The sequence below is a fragment of the Alternaria incomplexa genome (genome assembly GCF_024043165.1).
Source record: "Alternaria incomplexa strain BMP 0042 chromosome Unknown scaffold_7, whole genome shotgun sequence".
Lineage (NCBI taxonomy): Eukaryota > Fungi > Ascomycota > Dothideomycetes > Pleosporales > Pleosporaceae > Alternaria > Alternaria incomplexa.
This window is the reverse complement of record NW_026249856.1, coordinates 1,416,466-1,435,851: the sequence shown is the minus strand read 5'-3', so window position 1 is coordinate 1,435,851 and position 19,386 is coordinate 1,416,466. Positions and strand designations below refer to the sequence as shown.

The 19,386-nt window shown below is 52.5% G+C and overlaps 7 protein-coding genes across 7 annotated transcripts; 3 read left to right on the top strand and 4 right to left on the bottom strand.

Annotated features, from left to right (window-relative positions):
* Window positions 1-1,560: 1,560 nt before the first annotated feature.
* J4E90_005683 (uncharacterized protein) lies at window positions 1,561-2,907 on the bottom strand (the record flags this gene model as incomplete). The annotated part of the gene is made up of 1 exon (XM_051435236.1): window positions 1,561-2,907. The coding sequence occupies one exon, from the start codon at window positions 2,905-2,907 to the stop codon at window positions 1,561-1,563; it is 1,347 nt and encodes a 448-aa protein (XP_051291260.1).
* Window positions 2,908-3,380: 473 nt separating this feature from the next.
* J4E90_005682 (uncharacterized protein) lies at window positions 3,381-4,663 on the bottom strand (the record flags this gene model as incomplete). Its single annotated transcript, XM_051435235.1, has 3 exons — window positions 3,381-4,009; window positions 4,061-4,499; window positions 4,565-4,663. 3 exons carry the CDS (start codon window positions 4,661-4,663, stop codon window positions 3,381-3,383), a joined length of 1,167 nt encoding a protein of 388 aa, XP_051291259.1.
* A 3,009-nt stretch (window positions 4,664-7,672) lies between these two features.
* J4E90_005681 (uncharacterized protein) lies at window positions 7,673-8,248 on the bottom strand (the record flags this gene model as incomplete). Its single annotated transcript, XM_051435234.1, has 1 exon — window positions 7,673-8,248. The coding sequence occupies one exon, from the start codon at window positions 8,246-8,248 to the stop codon at window positions 7,673-7,675; it is 576 nt and encodes a 191-aa protein (XP_051291258.1).
* Window positions 8,249-8,743: 495 nt separating this feature from the next.
* J4E90_005680 (uncharacterized protein) lies at window positions 8,744-9,448 on the top strand (the record flags this gene model as incomplete). The annotated part of the gene is made up of 1 exon (XM_051435233.1): window positions 8,744-9,448. One exon carries the CDS (start codon window positions 8,744-8,746, stop codon window positions 9,446-9,448), a length of 705 nt encoding a protein of 234 aa, XP_051291257.1.
* Window positions 9,449-9,809: 361 nt separating this feature from the next.
* On the bottom strand, window positions 9,810-11,586 carry J4E90_005679 (uncharacterized protein; the record flags this gene model as incomplete). Its single annotated transcript, XM_051435232.1, has 4 exons — window positions 9,810-10,372; window positions 10,427-10,710; window positions 10,760-11,217; window positions 11,272-11,586. 4 exons carry the CDS (start codon window positions 11,584-11,586, stop codon window positions 9,810-9,812), a joined length of 1,620 nt encoding a protein of 539 aa, XP_051291256.1.
* A 2,630-nt stretch (window positions 11,587-14,216) lies between these two features.
* J4E90_005678 (uncharacterized protein) lies at window positions 14,217-16,404 on the top strand (the record flags this gene model as incomplete). The annotated part of the gene is made up of 2 exons (XM_051435231.1): window positions 14,217-14,536; window positions 14,583-16,404. The coding sequence occupies 2 exons, from the start codon at window positions 14,217-14,219 to the stop codon at window positions 16,402-16,404; spliced, it is 2,142 nt and encodes a 713-aa protein (XP_051291255.1).
* Window positions 16,405-17,999: 1,595 nt separating this feature from the next.
* On the top strand, window positions 18,000-19,199 carry J4E90_005677 (uncharacterized protein; the record flags this gene model as incomplete). Its single annotated transcript, XM_051435230.1, has 1 exon — window positions 18,000-19,199. One exon carries the CDS (start codon window positions 18,000-18,002, stop codon window positions 19,197-19,199), a length of 1,200 nt encoding a protein of 399 aa, XP_051291254.1.
* Window positions 19,200-19,386: the final 187 nt, after the last annotated feature.

Sequence of the window (19,386 nt, the reverse complement as noted above, 5' to 3'; positions counted from 1 at the left end):
GCTGTGACTGGGAGAAGCGCACCCAAGCTCAGGGAGCGTTACATCTCAATGGCACCCGAAGGCGCACTTCGCCACATATTACCCAGTTGAGCATCATGCTTAGCTTCAGCTGAAGATTTCATTCAATGTTCATCGCTGCATCAAGCTGCAGCTCACCTGCATGTAAGCTCCTATAAAGGCGGTATTTCCCTTCTGCTCTCCCGCACATGTATCTGTCACACTTGACCTAAGTTAGCCTGATGCGATGGCGTTCGTTTCTAAAGCCCTGATTGCTCATCATAATGATGGTAAGGGCATAGGCATTGCGAATATATTCCCCCAGAAAAGATGGCGCTTCATGTTCTACCTCCGAGTCCTGCTCCAGATCGGGATGGGATTGATGATGATGACGAGTTGGTTCATTTGGGTTTGGATACCGATCAGACTATCATCGCGACTTTTAGCGAAATGCGGACTCGGTAAAGGAGACTTCCTCAGCTCCATCATCATACGCGAGATATATCTGGTTTGTGAATAAAGCGTCATTACTTGGATATGAGTAAAAGCTAATAGAAGCCAGAAATCCTTCTTGGAAATCATTTACCGTCAACAGAATCCCCCCTGGAGATTCTTTTGGGTCATGTACTTTCTGTGCGCAAAAGACGGAACCGAATTCATTGATGACTACACTGCGGCGTGGAGCACTCAACCAGGTTATGATAGGGAAGTGTTCATGTTCATAGACAATGGCCAATGTCTCACAGTTCCTTGCTTGCAAGTCACTGCAAACGTAGAAGACAAGGCGCTTCTAGAACATCTACGTGCTTTCTACAACTTAGCCCGGATGAATCTTGGCCTTTTTGAACTACTGGGCGTAAGATCAAGTCAAAAGATCGAGGTAGTGGAGGTATGCAGCTTCGAACACCCCAATTTGCTACCCCTTCGCTAACTTTGCTATCGATAAGTAGCTTCTACTGGGCTTCACGGTAGGCAATCGCATCGGACTTTCATTGGACCTAGGTCGACATGGATCATACAGTCGCCAGATTCACTTTTTTAAAGATGCATCTGGCTTGACCGGAACGGTGATTCGAGAAAGACTTTCAAAGGAGGGGGTTTTGACAGCCCGTGGGCATCAGACCAACTTACTCGCCTCTGGCACACAAGCGCGGGCACTTAACATTGTGCGAGACTGGGATCCGCATGTCACCAGTATAATAATCATCTTCCCGACGGCACTAAGTTTGATAATCTCGATCGTCTGGTCCATTGTGGCCGCTGTGCATTTCAAGGCAGATGTTCAAGCCAGCGTGCAGACTGGTTTCACTATCGGAAGCTATGTGGTAACAGCAGGTGCGTTCAAGTCATCGTAAGCATCGCTCATGTACAAGACAGCTAATGTGAACAGGAGCGCTTCTTATCGCTCTCGTCGCATTTCTCGATACGAAAATGAATGCTTCGTAGTATTTACGTTTGTGATGCAATGCAAGGTCGTATCTCAGAGATACGGATGGTGGAGTCTGAAAGTGCTCATGGATTTTGGTTGTAAGAGAAATGTAGCCGGCGGTCTGTTGTTGTGGCTCAATTGCTTGACAACATTCCGCGCGCCTCACACTCGGCTTCGTACGCCGCCAGTTGCTCCATTTTCTTTTCAACAATCGAGCTCATCTCCTTTTCCAAGTCATTGCTAAGTTTCTCATCTCCCGGTTCATGAAGGGCGCTCCAATACACCACGTCAACATCCCAGCCTTTCCTGATACCATAGTTGAACCAAAACCTCTTTGACGTCCAAGAGTCTCGCATGCGAGTAGTAAGAGAGACTATCTCTCTCCGGTGTCCCGCTTTCTGTTCCGCCTCAACCTTCGCCATGGCTTGGAGGAAGTGTTCCAAACGTGGTACATATAAGGCTTCGAAGTCTTCCATACTGAACCGCTCGAGCATAAGGCCAGGACTGACCATGGCGAGCCACCAGGGTGGATCATAAGCGAACTGAGCAGGCATGGTGTTAACGAATTCGAAATCTAGAACCGCCACGATCTTCAGTGATCCGTCCTCATATCTGGCGAGCATGTTTTTGGGACGGAAGTCATGGCAATACGGTATGAATGGGCCGTCATCGGCCTCGGACGTAGGGTAATATCGCTCAATCAGCTGTTTGAACTTGTGGCGTGCAATGAAGCATCTCTCTGCATCCTGATGACTGTGTGCAAGGTTCCGCTGTACTTGGAGATGGACCAAGTTCTCGTCTGCACGGTAATGAAGGAAGGCTTGGGTGCTGGTGAACGCGACTTCAGGAAACTGATCTACCGGGTATTCTGTAACGACAGAAGCTAAGTTGTTCATGTTTGTAGTGAGAGGACGGTCACCCACCGTCCACGCGCCCGATATATCCTTGTTGATAGGTCCGATTGCCGAAAAGTGCAATCGGGAAATCTGCAGCATGTAGTCGGCTATCTGCTCATATACAAGATCGACTTCTGCTTCTTTTTGGTCGTCTTGACGCTGCCGCAAGAGTGTCTCTAGCTCTGTGCCCTCGATATAGTCCATGATAATGTATGGACTAAGCTGAGAAGGGCTGTCCTTAGCTGTACCCCAGTCACGTATCTTGGGAACAGGTAGTGTAGTCTTCTCTGCCAGATACTCTAGAAACCGGACTTCATTCTTAACCTTTTCCTCGAGAAATCTAGCAGCAGTTATTCCTCGCTTCGGGAAACGAATGATGACGATGTCTTCTTCGCCGAATCTTATGACAAGGTTGACATTGTATGAACCTTGAAGGTATCGGACGAATTCTCCCGGAGCATTGGTCCTCAGCTTCTGGCCTACGAAAGTGACAATCTCTTCGTTCGCGGCTTTTACTTTCGCAGCCCAAGCCTCGAGCTCAGCATTCCCAGCATCCTCCGCGATTTTGTCAAATTCGGTCTTCATTGAGATCGACAATTATGTACGCGGTGTGTGTCTGCGATATCAAAATACGCGATTCGAAAGGCAGCTATACGTAGAATGCAAAGGTTGAGGGTAATGCGAGGGTTTGAGTGTAGGGGAGGCAGCGGTTTCGTGTCGATGGCTGGTGTCAACAAGCGCTAGCCTAATTTCAGTCTAGTGTTGTCGCGTCAGGAATGTCGCGTCACGGCGTGGCAGTCGCCAGCCATTGCGAATACCTACCATCCTCACATCTCACGACGAAGATTATGCGTCCCAAACCTAGGATTCTTCCAATGAAATTTTAAGCCTTCTGGGGCCTTTACATCATCAATTATCGCGAGCGCTGTCGGTGGGCGTGACGGGTTGCAGCAAGTGTTTGGCATTATTTGCTACACTGAACAACCAACACATTCAATGCCGTTCTAATACGACCAAGAAAGCATACAACATTCGTTTTCTCTCCGGAACCTGCGGCCCTACTTCCACGTGCTAGCAACGGTGGCCGCGCTCGAACACCCCTTCGGCACGGTATACACGCGGTGAGCACCTGACTCGTAGGTCACCGTACCACTGCTCTCGACCTTGATGAACTTGTATTCGAAGCTGACACCAGCCGGAAGGTTGATTTTTGTCGACCAAAGCGGGTTTGCGGTGGTGTATTGGCTCGCAGATAGCGCAGGCGCAGACGCTGCGTTCCAGCTGCCGAGCTGGGCAATCGAACCAACGATCTTGACAGTCTGGCCGAACGATGTTGTGGTCTTCGAGTTGAACGTCACAGCTACTGTGGTTACAGGCGATGCGCAGCCAGTAGGTGCCGCCGTCGAGGTTGAAGTCGCCTTCGTTGAAGACGCGGGAGCCTTGCTCGAAGCTGGTGGGGTTGAGCCGCCCGAGCCACTGCCAGTAATCTTGATGTCTGCGCAAGTCAGGTAGACCTGCGGTGTTTGGAACGAGTTCCACTTGAACGACAGCAGCGTGTGGTTGCTTGAGTAGTTGGGGATCTTGATCTTCGAGCTGACTGTGTATCCGCCTGCGATGCTGGTGTAGCACGAATTGAGTGGTGCGTTGTCGACGCTCCTGCATTTTGAGCCATCATTGAAGCCACCGCCTACTTAGCGTCAGTACTGCGTTACTATCCCGAACATTGAGATATACTCACATGTGAACCAGTCGTTCCTCCAGCAAGGCTGACCCTCTTGACAGTCAGAGTTGTAACCGCACGTCTGCCCAGCAACATCAGTGCACTTCAGCTCACCAGCCTCGAAGCAGTCTTCAGCAGCCTGCTTCTCCGCTTCCGTAGGAAGATAACCCGGTGTCAGAAATTTGTCGACGAGAGCCTGATTCTGGCAGATGCGGTAGCTGAACATGCCACCATGGTCACCATTGGCATCGAGGCACCATTGTACATCGACGACATCACCGGACTTGTAGGTGATGACGGGTTGCGAACCCCAGCGAGGACCGGGCTGATTGTAATCGACGGACACGCGGGCGTTGTATCCGCAAGGACCTGAGCGACCCACCGCTGCGGCGTCAAGGTCAGGCCATGCTGTAACAGGTTCGAGGATGGTACATTCCGGGCATGTATCAGCGCCAGACTAGAAGACGTTAGCAACGGCTCGAGATATATCTCCGATGTCTCCGAATGGACATCATTACTTACTTGAGCATTCAAACCAGTCCTGCTCATAGGGGAAGAGAGATAGCCATGTGCGTTGGCACTGGCCACAAGAGCGAGAAGAGATGCAATCTTGGAGAACATGGTCGATGAATTTGTCCTCTCAAAAGATCTTGGGGAGAAAAGAAGTGGAAGAGATCGACTCTGAAGCGATTGACTGACCTAGTGAATAGCATTATGAAGTACGTCTTTGCTGGCTATATACATGTTCTTCTTCCACCATCCCATGATCAGCGGATCTTTGGTGGCTTCAACAGGCACGACGATCTCTTGTTCTCGGTTGCAGGTAGTCCCCGCATACACATGGTTGTCGGCTTCTATCAAACCTCATTGGGTCGAAGTCGGCATGTAGTAACCCCGGACCGCTTAACTGACCACATGGACAGGCCCCAAGAGAAATAATTGTGTCCGCTTAATTGCTCCCACGAGTTTCGCGAGCCGCAAAGCATTAGCACGTCCGGCTCATACCCATGTAGCCCCCAAGTACCGTACCCCAGATTCGTGGAACATTACCCCGTTAGCTGCATCAACTCGCTCCGGGCACCAACTACCATAGTGCGTCCGTCTCTTACACAAACTATTACTGAACGATGTAAAGCGCTTCGGTCGTTTGCCGTATCCATCGTAGTCCTCGAAATCGTCAACTTCGCTATTGGCTCGCTGTCGGGATGACAGGAAACATGCTAGCCTACCTAGGTAGTTACGATAACTAGTGTAACAGAATGATCATGGGGACTTCAGAACGCTTCTCGGCCCGCACCTTAAATTTAAAGAGCACGTTTGATGGAAGCTAGGATGCGGGGGATCGAATTCTAGACGGTGAAGCTAACGAAGGGCAGGACTACCATATTAATGCAAGGTTCAGTAGAGATAGCTTGGCATACGATCGCAAACAACGAAAGTCTGTTGCCGCAAGGTCGGAACATGGGTCGATGGCTTTCCGTCAGCAGAATCTCCTTACAGCACCCTCCATTTTCCGTTCTTTAGCATCATTTTCTGGAAGCCTGTCAAGAGCCTCATCCGCTCTTTGGTGTTGTGTACATGTGCCTTATGCTTCGAATGCATCGTCTCAAACCCCCTCGTGGTCGCTATGCTTTTTACTTGACGACCATGCCGCCTCTTCTGAATGCCGTCTGAAGCACGTGCTCTCAATCGTCTAGGAGGGTGCCAGCTCTCTCGTTTTGGGAGTACCTTTTCCCGCTTCCATTTTGTATGGTCCTCTTTTTCGAAGAGATGTTCTGGCTTCCCTATCCTCAGAAGTGATGGGTGAATTGTCTGTAGCTGTGGCATGGGAGGACGAGAAGCTAATATTCGCGGAAAACCAAAGGGTAGCCCCTTTCTCTTACACACCTGCCTTTTTGCTTGTTCACAAATTTTCAGAGGTTTGTCCATCAAAATCGCGAGAAGGAGAAGTGGTACTCGCACAACATAAACGTGTTCCAACCCCTCGACTGGGTTGAACTCGACACCATGTTCTTGTAACACTGTTTGTTCTGAAAGGCCCGTATTGTCGCAACATAGTCCTTGCCCTCTTGAGACAGCGTTCAGACTAAACATGAGTTTGGAGTAGTATAGATGCGCAGAATCGCAGGTGTCTAGGAAAGTGAAGCCTGGGGATACGGGTTTGTCTGGCGTTCCGAGATTTTGGAATAGCTTGAAAGGCTTGAAGGGCTTGATCGGCTCCGTGAGGATTACGCAGAACTCCAGACATGGTGATGAGCGAAAACAAGGCTGCGATCCAAGGAAATCTGCGCCCCCCAACTCGAGGGTTTGTACAACTAGTATAGCTGTGCAGATACATAGTGTACCCTCACATCTTTGCAATACTTCTGCTGCCAATTCAACTCTTGAGATGTGATAATCGACTTCCAGGTTGCTGCCATTGCAGCTAGCCAGAGAAAGAAGTGAGTAAACACGATCGCGCGGATCCCAACACTGCTTCTGCCGATAGTGGTCCAATAGATGGACCAAAGACTTGTCCTGGAACTGTCCCCGCCGAATGTGCGCGTCGAGGAGCCGAGCAAAGTGGGGATATGATTCGTATCGTATGCTCACTGTGGCTAACATATGTTCCATGCTCTTGAGGTCGATAGATGCCGCGCCTATCCATATTGTCACTCGTCGGGCAAGCATCACTTCTTGCACGATCCATGCACGAGTCCAATACTTGTTGTGTAGGATGAATTCGGCAAAGTCGTCGCGACACAAGTAGGCGGCTTTGAACTTGCCAATGGTATCACCGCCGCCCCTCAAGAAAAGTGACACAAAGGGGAGGAGTTCCGGCGGCATTGAACCAGGCCACATTATGGTCTCTAAAGCATTTGTATAGATCATCCCCATTTGGCGAACCTGGTGATTGAGCTCGAGAACATTGGACTGGTCGATACACACGGCATCTATCCAGTATGGCCCGATATCAGCAGCAGTGGTACCAGATGCCACTCTTTCGCGTGCAGCACTCAGGAAAGCGAAGAGATTTTGGCGGACTGAGAACGACTTGCCGTCCATCAGAATGTCATGCGACGGATCGGGATCGCCCCAACGGTAAGAGAGGCAGATATATGCGGCCTGAACATTGGCATGTATAATGGAACATTGAACTCGGCCATCGTGCGAAAGGGCGGGAAGGATGTGAATAAGTCGGATCGAGGGCTCAGAGTGATTAAGTGGCTGATGTCTGAAGACGGCGTCATACTCTGGCGCTGGTGTGAGGTGTATTGCGGTGCCCATACTGGCAAAGGACGACGGAATGAGCTGTGATCAGGTAGAAAGAGGAAAGGAAGTGTTGCAAAAAAGAGCAGGCGCATCGTTGCAAGGGACGGACCGCCAAGCAGGGGAGAGGGGCTATGCTGGCCAAAACCTGACCGGTGTCTACGAGGCTGAAGGTGGCCATGATAGGCTCTACGATCCCATGAGATCACTAGACAGAAGTCAGCGATGCTTTAATTCGATATAACACAGACCGGCATACAGCATATAGCGAGCGTTATCATGTATGCATGCGCAAGCTGGAATTGTCCATATTGCGACAGTTTCCCTTACTTCGCATAATGGTCCCAACGGTGCGCATTTCTGTTGCACATGCATGTCCGATCAGCCCTCGAATTCCGGTCTACCACCCACATCCATTTCGTTCTCAACACCGTACGCATCTTCAAAGCTCGCCAACTTGACACCCCACATATCTCCAGCCTTTCCGGGTCTTCCCTCATCAACGTCGATCTCATCTTCACCATCCCAGTTGCCGTCGCCGGGCCACCGGAAGGCTAAAACAGCGCCGTCCTTCAGCCCAGCCCCCTTAGGACATTGCTTGACATTCGCTGTGCCTGCCTTCGCTCCACCGTTGGCGCTCCCACTGGCTTTCGCTTTGCCTTTACCCTTGCCGCCCTCCTCTTCCTCTTCGCCAATGTTATATTCCCATTCTCCTAATTCGAAACCCTCGTTTGCGTCGTTAATGTTTACTGGCCGACCGAGCTGGATGTCTGACGCGGATGGAGGTAGTGGTATCGGCTCGCCGGTTTCGGGGTTCTTGAAGTCGGTTTCTTGTAGAGCGTCGTACAGGTATGTCTTGATCGTGTCGAAAGTGTGTAGAGGGTCGACGTGTAGGATGACGGTGGTCTTGTGAGCCTTGAGACGAAGCGTCCAGGTCTGCGGTGAAGGTGTCGCCATCGTGATGTGGCGGTGGGATAGGATACGGTATAGTCGTTGGACGTGTATTGTGCGCGTTCAAAGGGAATAGAAAGGTATCTGCGAGTGACGCTGTAGTGTTTGGGTGGAAGAGGCGCGTTGTTGCTAATCAATGGAGGGGATCGCGGGGAGGAAGGCGCGACCTGAACCCTTGCTAGAAATCTTGGCGAGTCGAGCTCACGAGCTTCCTCGACCTTCACCTCACCAGATATCTATTCCAGCCCGTATACCACGAGACTCACTTGCTTTCCGGATCTTCTTAAGCGCATTCAGTAAAGTGTGTTTAGTGTATCATCCGCAAATTCGGCGCGCGCTCGAAAGTCTGGCGAAATCGGACTCGAGGCATCTCCGCACCACCTCCGCACCCGTCGCAAACCTCACCCAACGGATCACCTTCTGAGGGAGACCACGACTGAACATCGCGCCCAAGGGCACCACAATTCAACAATAGCGACAACTGCGCCCACACCATCCACAATGCCACCCCCAGAAATGCTCGCGACACCACCCCAACGGCCTACACAACCCCTCCCTTACGCACCCCGCCTCGGCATGCCCTTCGACCGGCGCCTCCTCCTCACTACCTCGCTCTCCTTCCTCTCCGGCTTCACTCTCGGCTCCCTAAACGCCGGTCACATGGCCTCCCTGCGCTTCCGCGCCGAAAACGCGCACCGCCTGCCCATCTCAAATCCCGGCTGGTACCTATACCACAAATCGAAGAACTACTACAAATGGCGCTACGGCATCGTTGAGGGATTAAGAAAAGGCGCATACATCGCAGCATGGTCATCAGTCTTCTTCATTGTAGAAGAGAGTCTAGATGTGTTCCGGGGTACATGGAGCGCGGGACGTACGATGGAGGAGATGGAGGGCGTGGATGAATTGGACATGCGGAGGATAAATAAGGGGATAGCGGGCAGTAGGGATTTTATATCGAGTGGGCTGGCGGGCATGGTTACGGGTGGACTGTGGAGTGCATGGCATCAATTTCCTGTTTCGACAGCTGCGAGGACGATTCGCTTGGGTCTACTTGTCGGGGCTGGGTTTGGGCTAGGTCAAGATGGGTTGATCTGGGCGAAGAACAAGTGGGGTGGTGATAAGCTGGAGGAGAGTTGGATATATAAGGGCGCGAGGAACAAGATGGTTGAGGAGGATGTTAAGAGTAGCTTGGAGAAGGAGTGAGGTATTGGATTGGGAGTGAGTTGGACTGAAATGAGAGGAGAACGAAACACAGAAGATACCAAGAGGATCAGTATCCATGCGCAGAAGAAGCGCGAGGCTCACACAGGCAGAAGCTATGGTGACAGGTCAGCGCAGCATGACGCAGATGCTTCTTGAAAGATCAAACTTCCCAGCGTCGAGGTGTTGTCATCTGGTCAATCACCGAAGAAGGTGGCACGGAAGATAGTGGAGACTGCGCAAAGTAGTAACAACGAACTCATCTCTCAAAAGCCATTTTGGTCTTGATTTGGATATCATTTGCACAGAGTACGTTCTATCGTTACAGTCATGCGCATCGTCTACTTTATTTTTGTCCACCACCCTACTCCTTGTCAAAGCGCACAGCTGGCTGTTCCCGAATCCAGCTCAGATCCACCTTGTGACCCAACAGCTCCCTGATATTCGAAACCCCATACTTCATCATCGTCGGCCTCTCCAAACTGAGTCCGAATCCGTAGACGCGCATATCCTTGGGCAGACCCATGGGCTCCAGCATCTCTGGCCTGAACATGCCACTGTTGCCAATCTCGATCCACTTGTCGAGACCGACGTGGAAGCCGAAGATCTCCATACTGGGCTCGGTGTAAGGGTTGAAAGCAGGTTTGAAGCGGAGGTTTGTCAGGCCCATGTTGGCGAAAAAGTCTTCTAGGAAGCGCATGAGACCGCCTAGTGTGAGGCCGAAGTCTGCGATGACACCTTCGATCTGGTGGAACTCGGCGAGATGGGTTGCGTCGACGGTTTCGTTACGGAAGACGCGGTCGATGGAGAAGTAGCGGGCGGGGCGTGGGTCTTCGGCGAGGCGGTGGAGAGCCCATGTTGAGACTGCGGTGGTGTGGGTGCGCAGGACGAGGCGGAGAGATTCATCCTCTTCCCATGGGTATCGGTCTGTACAGTATTAGTGAAGGTACATATTGATCAGGGGACTAAGAAGCCACGAACATCCTATTGAGCCGAAAGCGCCCTCTTGATGGACCTTCTTGACGTCTTGCCAGTACTTCTCAAAGTCTCTGGGCTTCTTTTCCTTCTTCTCGCTCTCGGGTGTGGAGAAGAGACGTTTTGACCCAGCCTCCATGCGGTCCATCGTCGCTTCGTTCGCAGGGTCTAACCGCGGCTTATCGGCTTTTGGTGGATATGAAACGAAGAAGGTATCTTGCATGTCGCGGGCGGGATGTTGCTGTGGTACGAAGAGCGCGTCGAAGTTCCAGAAACCGGTGTCGACGTAGCTAGATAGTGTGAGTCGCATACGAGTATCACATCTGGGCCTATACGTACTGTCCTGTAGGCATCTCGACGAAGCCTTGTGAGAAGAAGATATTCCTGAACTCTTGCCTGACCTTGTTCAGGGGATGTAATGCGCCAGAATCTTGGTTTGCGCCGAGCGCAGCGAAGTTGTAGGGCTTGAAGTTGGCGGTCTTCCACGCGTCATTCGTGAGCAGTTCGACAGTCAAGTCTGTATGTTCTACTGGTATTTCCTTCGCGTACTTGGGCCCCTTTGTGATAGTGTATGTGATGACTTTCGTAACGGTGACGAGCTTCTTCTTCTTCAGCTGAGCGAGGAGTTTGGCGTCGTCGAGGGATTGGGTGTCTTTAATGCCTTGAAGGAGTTCGCGGTTGAGATCTTTCGGCTCTTCGGTCTGGAGGAGGATGATGTCGCTCCCGTCCTTCTTTATCCACTTGTTCTTGAATCCATTGCCCTGTCCTACACTCGCAACCTCCTTTCCGAAGACGTTCTATGCATTGTATCAGTCGTTCATTCTCAAATTGATCCATGATAGCATGCATACAGGTAGGTCTGCGATTGGGACTCTTTCCTTCTCCTTGACATACTGCCAGACTCTGAATTCGTGACTGCCATCCGCTACTATGCCTTCCGACTCCGGTGTGAGAATGACCTTTTCCGAGTCCAGTGATTTGTATTGGACCATGGAGCGGCTCGCTAGCCTGTCCAGCGCAGCCTTGATTTCGGCTTGCGATATCGCGGGGAAGTCTTCATTGCTCTGGAGGGGCTCCTTCGTGTCTAAGAGATCGAGAATTTCTTGTGTGAGATTTTGGCCTTTAGTCTCGAGCGGTACGGGCACAGGGCCCCGTGTTCCAGGCATTTTTGCGGTTGTGATAGAAAGTTAATTGCTACAATACTCCAGTTACGAACGTGGGGTTACTGCGATGAGTCGAAAGTGGAAGGGTCGTCGGAGATTTGAAGGCCCGTTCGGAGTTCAGTGCCACTTGATTGGCTTGTCGGCGGCGCAGCCTCGCAGCATCTCCAGCACTCACCTGCCTGCAATACCGAGCAATGCAGTTGACTGTGCTCTGCGCGACTGAATTTCTTCTTTTACAGATACGTCATTCTGGAAGTACACGTCTGATCACATCCATGGGCTGCTAGCCATCTATGAAGTTCGTTACGAAGTCGGATAATTTGCTTCGCCATGACCGGACACAAGTTACTGATAGACCAGACACTACAGGTTCAAGTTCGCTTTCACATACGCAAGTGAAATGGAGCGAGGTCGATGAGACAACACAGACAGGCTAACGATTTTAAAGAGATTCCCAACATTGAGGTACACTAACAAAATCGACGATGACATGTTTGTCTTTTGCGGCTCGCGCCTTCAATATGCCCACGAGACACAGCAACTTGCTTCTTCGACTGTCCTTCAAGACAGCGCACATCGATGCAGGTGCTAAGTCGAACTGCTCGAGCCTCTACTCATTCTGCCACTACGCACTCTATTTACATCAACCGCGCTCCACTCGTGTCGCCTGGACAGAAGCCTACGAGATTTCTTGGTCATGCTTATCCGCTATCGGTGCATACAATAGTCCTATGCGCCTTCTCGCAAGCCGAGAGGCGCTGCGCTCTGCTAGCACAACGCTGTAACTCACTACAGTCCCCACTAGTTCTCATGATCAAAGCTCGATCCTGCAGAAAAGGCGCACGCGTAAAGGGCCACGCAAGTTCCAAGTTGCACTTGCACCTCAAACACGCAAGCAAGATCTGCAGCCGTTCTGCCAACTAGCGTGTTGTGCCCACACACCTGGAAGCTGCCACTCTTACCAGTCGACTACCGCGCCTGATACGCGATCAACATACGATCGCTCTCGACGGTCAAACAAAACACCAAGAGCTAGATGCCGTAGAGCGTTGGCCTCCGCTCGGATCCAGAATCGCTTTGGGGAAGTGTTGGAAAAGCGGGCTAGCTGATCCCGAGACCAAGTGCAGACGGTAGCGTTGTGGTTGGTATCGCGGACGTGCGCACATGTTATCGAATGTTATCGAAACTGCATCGCGATGTCTGTACTATAGGCGGTATTATTCGCCGCGGTTACCGGGAATCGTCGACGAGCTGTGGTCTCAAGCTATACTCCCCAGGTTTTGGAGTTGGTGTCTCGAAAATACAGTTCGGCATGGTGCTTACGCGCCCACGCTGTTGCTCCTGGAAACGAGGACCGGTCGGCGTGCTGATGATGTGCGCATGGTGAGGGTTACATCTCAGACGGGATCCACGCGGTTCAACGTCATCGGGTGGGATACCATGTGCTCCGGCGGAGTTGTGCCCTTGTTCTGCAGCAGCAGAGAGTATTGGAACTGTGGGGCCTGTCAGAGGGGCCGAGATGGCTCAACACCACTGACTGCAGGCGATGGACGGGTGACATGCAAATTGACAGCTTCAGCATATGAGGAGGCAATGCAACAATGTTATATCAGCAGCTAACTGTCCAGGCGTCCTGCCTGCGCTCATCGCCTCGCTGAGCTGAGCTGAGCCCACTTCGCGGTGGCTCGATGGGGAGGTATTTTTAGCCTAGACTGTTCCGCCCGCGCCGTTCGAAGAGGACGCGTATGCTGGTGTCGGATGCAAGCCTAGGGGCGCTGGCCAAGCCAATCACACACAACGCCACCTTGTCGCTGCGAACGCCCAGGGGTCAGGGAACGGCGAATTTGAGCATGTCGCGATGGCATCATTCGCTCAGCTGCGTGTGTCGCGGCAGGGGAAGTGCAAAGTCGCATTATTGAGGACCCATTGCAGGACCCAGCCAAGTACGTCAAGAGTTGCAAGACGTCAAGAAAAAATAGAAGCTCCGCTCGACGTTGTTGAGGCGGGAGGGCAGGCCGTTGCATAGTGCGCTTTGCCATGGCTCATGCAGGGCCCGATAGAGTGAATTGATAGCTGGGCGCCATTTGATTTGGTGGCGGGCTGCGCTCGACGATAACGCAGAGGCTTCACGCCGTCGCTGCTGGGAGCGCAGCGAAGACGCGGAGGGGGCGGATCGGCTGTGATGGGCAGTATCTGGAGAGTTCTGCACGTCTTGGAGTGGCACCGGTGCGTGGGCTAGCCTATACAGTCCCGCCGTGGTGCTCCAGAAGTCGGTGGTTGACCCTTGTAAGTTAGCGCTACAGTAGACGGCAGGTGCGAGGCAGCGCTAGGCTGTCTGGGGCGAGCAACGAGGGAAAAAGGGTCGGTCGCTCCTGCTCAGCCCGCGCTCTCTCCCCAACGCCCAAGCCATCGCCAGAATCCTGCCTCCGTCTCCAGGACAGTCACTCGTTTCACTCTCCGCTGTCGTCCCAAGTGTCGTGCCTCGCATTTGCTCTCGACCTCACTCGCGCGGCCGAGTTGACACCACGCACCTGCATCCCGACTTGCCGAGCGACCTCCTTTGCGCAGCCTCGCCGCAGATGCGATAGGCAACCCACACGCTGCTCAGCACATCCGCACACACAATCTCGACAATGGCTTCGCGATTCAATCCCGGCAAGCTGTTCATCCGAACGCGCTTCAACTACGAAAAGGTGCCCGGCCAGGACAGCCAGGCCTCGTCACCGCTGCCGCTCTTCAGCAGCAAGTCATGGGGCAACAAGTACCGCCAGCCCGCCTGGGCCAACCGCCTCCAGCGCCCACGACTCTCGTTCGCGCGTCTCATCACTCTCGCCGTGACGATAGTGCTGCTGGCCTCGATGCTCGGCACGGGTATCTACAGGAGACACAGGTGGAACGCACAGCAACGGACAGGCGATGAGCGGAAACAGTACCACTGGGAACACTATCCTCGGTAAGCATCCAGTCATACCCTACCCTTTCGCACGCTAACTGGTCAGGTTAAATGGCTTCTTCAACGGCGTTCGCACGCTTGTTCCCTACGGCGACTGGGTGTCAGAGCAGGACTTTGTCAAGTACTCGCAAAGCCCTAACCCAGAAGACAACATCAAGCCCAAGTGGCCGCACATGTCCAAGGAGGACAAGGAGCCGCCGCTGGAGCTACAGCCATTCGACCCATACAAGTTTGACTCGCCCGAGTACCTGAAGGAGCACGACGAGGTCAAGACCTGCTACCTCGACGAGGAAGAGAAGATTGACCTCCCCGACATCTACGCTTACCCCGGCATCCCCCAGAACATGACTGCGCCCTTCTTTGGTTCATACGAGGAGATTGGCTTTGACGACAAGAAGTGTTTCGAGCGCTTCGGTCGTCTCGGCCCCTATGGCTACTCCTACTCCCGCGATGAGGGCGGCCTCGACATGGACGGCAAGTCTGAAAAGGGCGGTGCCGACAAGCTCTGGAGCTACGAGAAGAAGGTTGACTACCGCAAGGTCAACTGGGCGTCCGCCATGAAGCGATGCCGCGAGAAGAACGCCCACCGCTTCAAGAAGAACACCACCGAAGAGACTGCACCCGCCAAGAAGAAGGTGCCACGCCACGCCTACGTTCTCCGTACCTGGACCGGCTACAAGTACAGTGACTACCAGATCCTCACTCTGCGCGCCATGATCAACGAGCTCGCGCTGAAGTCCGGAGGCGAGTACGATGTGCACTTCCTCCTCCATGTCAAGGACGATAGCCTCCCTATCTGGTCCTCGGAAGAGATCTACCAAAAGGTCATCGAAGACAACCTCCCCAAAGAGTTCTGGGGCATGGCGACCCTCTGGTCCGAGCAGCAGATGCGCATGTACTACCCAGAGCCGTTCCCCAACAACGTCTACAACCACGCCAAGGCCCCCGTCCACTCTGTCTACCGCAGCGCCCACTTCGCAATGCAATGGTTCGCGCAAGCTCGCCCAGAGTACGACTTCTACTGGAACTGGGAGATGGATCTCCGTCTCAGCGGCCACTACTACGAGTTCCACAACAAGATTGGCGAGTGGGCCAAGAAGCAGCCTCGCAAAGGTCTGTGGGAGCGATCGTCTCGCTACTACATTCCTGAGCTCCACGGATCCTGGAAGAACTTCACCGAGATGGTTGAGGAGGAGCTCTACAACAGCGACGAGAAGCCTGTCTGGGGCCCACCCAAATTCGAAAACACCGGCATGCTTCCCAGCCCTCCCGAGACCGAGCCCCCACACTCGTACTCGCAAGACAACTATGAGTGGGGTGTTGGCGAGGATGCCGACATCATCACATTCAACCCAATCTTCGATCCGGCCAAGACCAACTGGGTTTTCCGTGACGACGTTACAGGCTACGATCTCGAGCTCCCGGAACCCCCGCGGAGATGCGCTATCATTACTGTTTCGCGTCTGTCCAAACGCCTATTGGATCTTATGCATCGTGAGACATACCTCATGAAGCACCACATGTTCCCTGAAATGTGGCCTCCAACAGTCGCTTTCCACCACGGTCTGAAGGCCGTGTATGCTGCACACCCCGTGTACTTTGATCACAACTGGCCACTCGAAGCCCTCGATGGCACCTTCAACAAGCCCCCTAAGCCGACTGACAGCGTTTTCGGCTGGGGTGAGCACAACCAGCTCGGCAACAGCTTTTACTACAATGCTGGCTTCTCATCCGAGTGGTGGCGAAGGTGGCTCGGCTCTCGCGAGAATGACAAGGGTGGCCCACAAGAAGAGGAAGCCGGCACCGGCCGGTTATGCATGCGCAATACGCTCTTCCACCCCGTCAAATACGAAAAAGGATCTGAGTGACTTTCCACGCTTCGCAAATATACCCCTTTAATTGCTGGCTTTCTGGGTTTCCTTGTTTGTCGCTCTGTTTGCCGGCGCCGCAGACGTGCTTGTCGATAGATTCTCCTTCCCTCATTTTCTGACTTTCGCATATTCAGCGCTCACTCTCCCATTGTGGCGTTTCAACATCGGGCGGCGTATGACGGCGTTTTTACTTATGAATGAACATACAGTTCTTAGCTTGTCTTTCCATTTCGTCTCTCCGGCATTGCGTACACGAGCACCGGATTGTCTTATTTTTCTCAATGTATACTTACTTCACACGAACAAAAGCGGTGGAAAGTGTAATTAGCCGTACTCAACGGCGTCCGTTCTTTCAGTGGGCTTGTTTGGATCTGAGCGATGGAACCCTATCAAATTGTTGGCAGGCTGGTCTGAGGTCGAGATTGTCTCTTCCTTGCCCAGCTTCACCAGGACGTTTGGAGGTGCCGCATGTGGATATGTGTAGATGACGGGAAAACTTGTGCTTGGGTACTTATTCCTATGGTGTAACCCAACCTAAAGCTGGTCACTTGTTGTGGTTGTAGAACTATGAAATGCAATACAGATAATCACATAGTATGGTCCTCATCTCGTGAACTGCACTTGTGGGTAGTTACTCACCATTTACCCCGCATATACCTTGATACCTGAACATGTTGATCGACCGTGATGACGACGTAGTTGACTATAAGCTTCATGCCCTTATGCAGCTCTCAAGATCGTACATTAGCGTTACCATAACAGATCGATGGAGTCTGTCTCCTCTGGACCCGAGTCTCTTGGCGGACCGAAGCGCACTTTCGCCAGCTAATAGCGCGTCGGATCATGCCTGCACATCATTGAGTGGTACAGCGGGGATGATCGACTTGGTTAATAGCGCTTGATAACACAATCAAGTTTTTGTACGAGGATCCTGTGCTATTCTACGGCCAGCGCCGGAAAGCTATGTTTCAATCACTGTCTCGTACGCCATATCTAGCGAGGGGTGTGGTTACGATGCGGCATCGCACGTGCGGTCCCGCCCTAGAGGACGCGTACTCTAGCCTGCCAGACTTCGTTTTCACGTGGCTGGCCCGCACTTGCACTCCCTTAGCTTCAAAGAAGGACAATACTACTCGACACAGGATGCAACGTGAGTAGCTGCCCTTAACAACAACGAGACTGCGAACGCGCAATCGGCATGAACGAGCTCCACATTCACGACATCTTGGAATGACACGCTAGCCGGTTAGCCTCAGAAAATCCATGCGGGCTAGAACGATGAGGCCGGCGGCGTGGGCAAGTGAGAGGTCTTGGCGCGTGCTTGATCGTCCTTGGCTCTGCGCGTTGGCCCATCATTGAATCCCGTTCCTGCGCTCGCCATGTAGAAACACGATAACGGGTCGTTGCGACCCTCTCTCAATCTACTTGTCGATAATCTCGTTTGACCCTTCCGTGTTGCGCTGTTATGCTTCATTTTAGCTACATGCATCTTTTCCCGCTATAGCGTCATCGACATTGCATCGAGAATACCCCGAACCGCGATAACGAGACGGTAGAACAATGCGCTTCATACCGACACGGCCCCAGTCACGATGAGACTTCCTTTAGAAATTTTGGTTCTGCTCACGCACTTCCTGTATCTCGGCACCTCTCTCCCTCTCGAACGCCGCAGCACACCCTTCCGCTCATTCCGCGGCCTCACGCCCCTGGTCAACTCCTTTTCCAACGGGCATACCTACGCGCACGCGCCGACTAAGTACTTTTACGAATCCACATTCAACAGCCACTACGATGGACGTTTCGCATCCTCCGAGGTGCCCTTTCAAGAACGTATATGGCATCTCAGGCTTATGCTGAAGGCGTACACCGACACGATGGAGAGAATTGGAGTACAAACTTGGATAATGCATGGCTGCTTGCTAGGATGGTGGTGGGGCAGAAGCCTGATGCCGTGGGATAAAGACTTGGATTTCCTCGTAGAAGAAGACGGCGCACGAGAATTGGGTACATGGTGGAACATGACAATTCATCAGTTCAACGCTCGAGAACTCGGGCTTGAACTTGCATCAGACAACGAGGAGGGTCAGGTCAAGCAGAAAGGAATCCTGCACGGCTTGGAGCATCAGAACGAAGATGCAGAGACGCGCTCGAAGCGCCTCGCTTGGGAAGAAGACATTAGGAAACAGGGCAAGAAATACCTCCTAGAGGTAAACCCAAACTACACCAACAAATCTACGTCAGACATATACAACCACATCGACATACGCTGGATCGACGTAAACAACGGGCTGTACATCGACATCACAACACTCCACGTCGCACCCGCCTCGGAACAGAATTCCATCGCCAACTCTCCTTACTCCAGCACCCACCCCTCAGCCCACGAATCCGATCCTGACGCCTTCGACGACGAAACATTACTATACGTCAAAGACACCCACGCCTACCTCGACACCCAAATCTTTCCCCTCCGCCAATCCACCCTCGAGGGCGTAAATGTAAGAGTCCCATATGCGTATGAGGAACTGCTGCTGGAGGAATATGGATCAGATGCCCTGACCGAGGATTGGTACAACGGATATCAATTCAACAAAAAGACAGGGCAGTGGAAGAAGAAAGGGCCGACGGAAGACCAGAAAGCCTATTTCAGGAGGAAAAGCGGAAAGGATTTGGGGAGATTGAGTAGTACGGGGAGAATTGGGCATGGGTGGAAGGGGCATGGTGCGCTTGAGGGAGCACTGAAAGAGGAGGGTGTACAATTGGATGTTGAGAGGGGGAGGTGGGTTGAGTAGGATAACAAATCTGTGTATAAAGATGATTAAGTACAATGTAAGACCCTCCATCTAATCAACCCTCATCGTCTAGCGTCCTTGTCTACAGCCTTGCCTTTACGCGCGGTTCCTCTTCAAAACCCACTTCCCCAAAGCGTATCTCCTCATCTTCTTCCATCTTGACTCTACGCTCCAGCTCATCAACCAC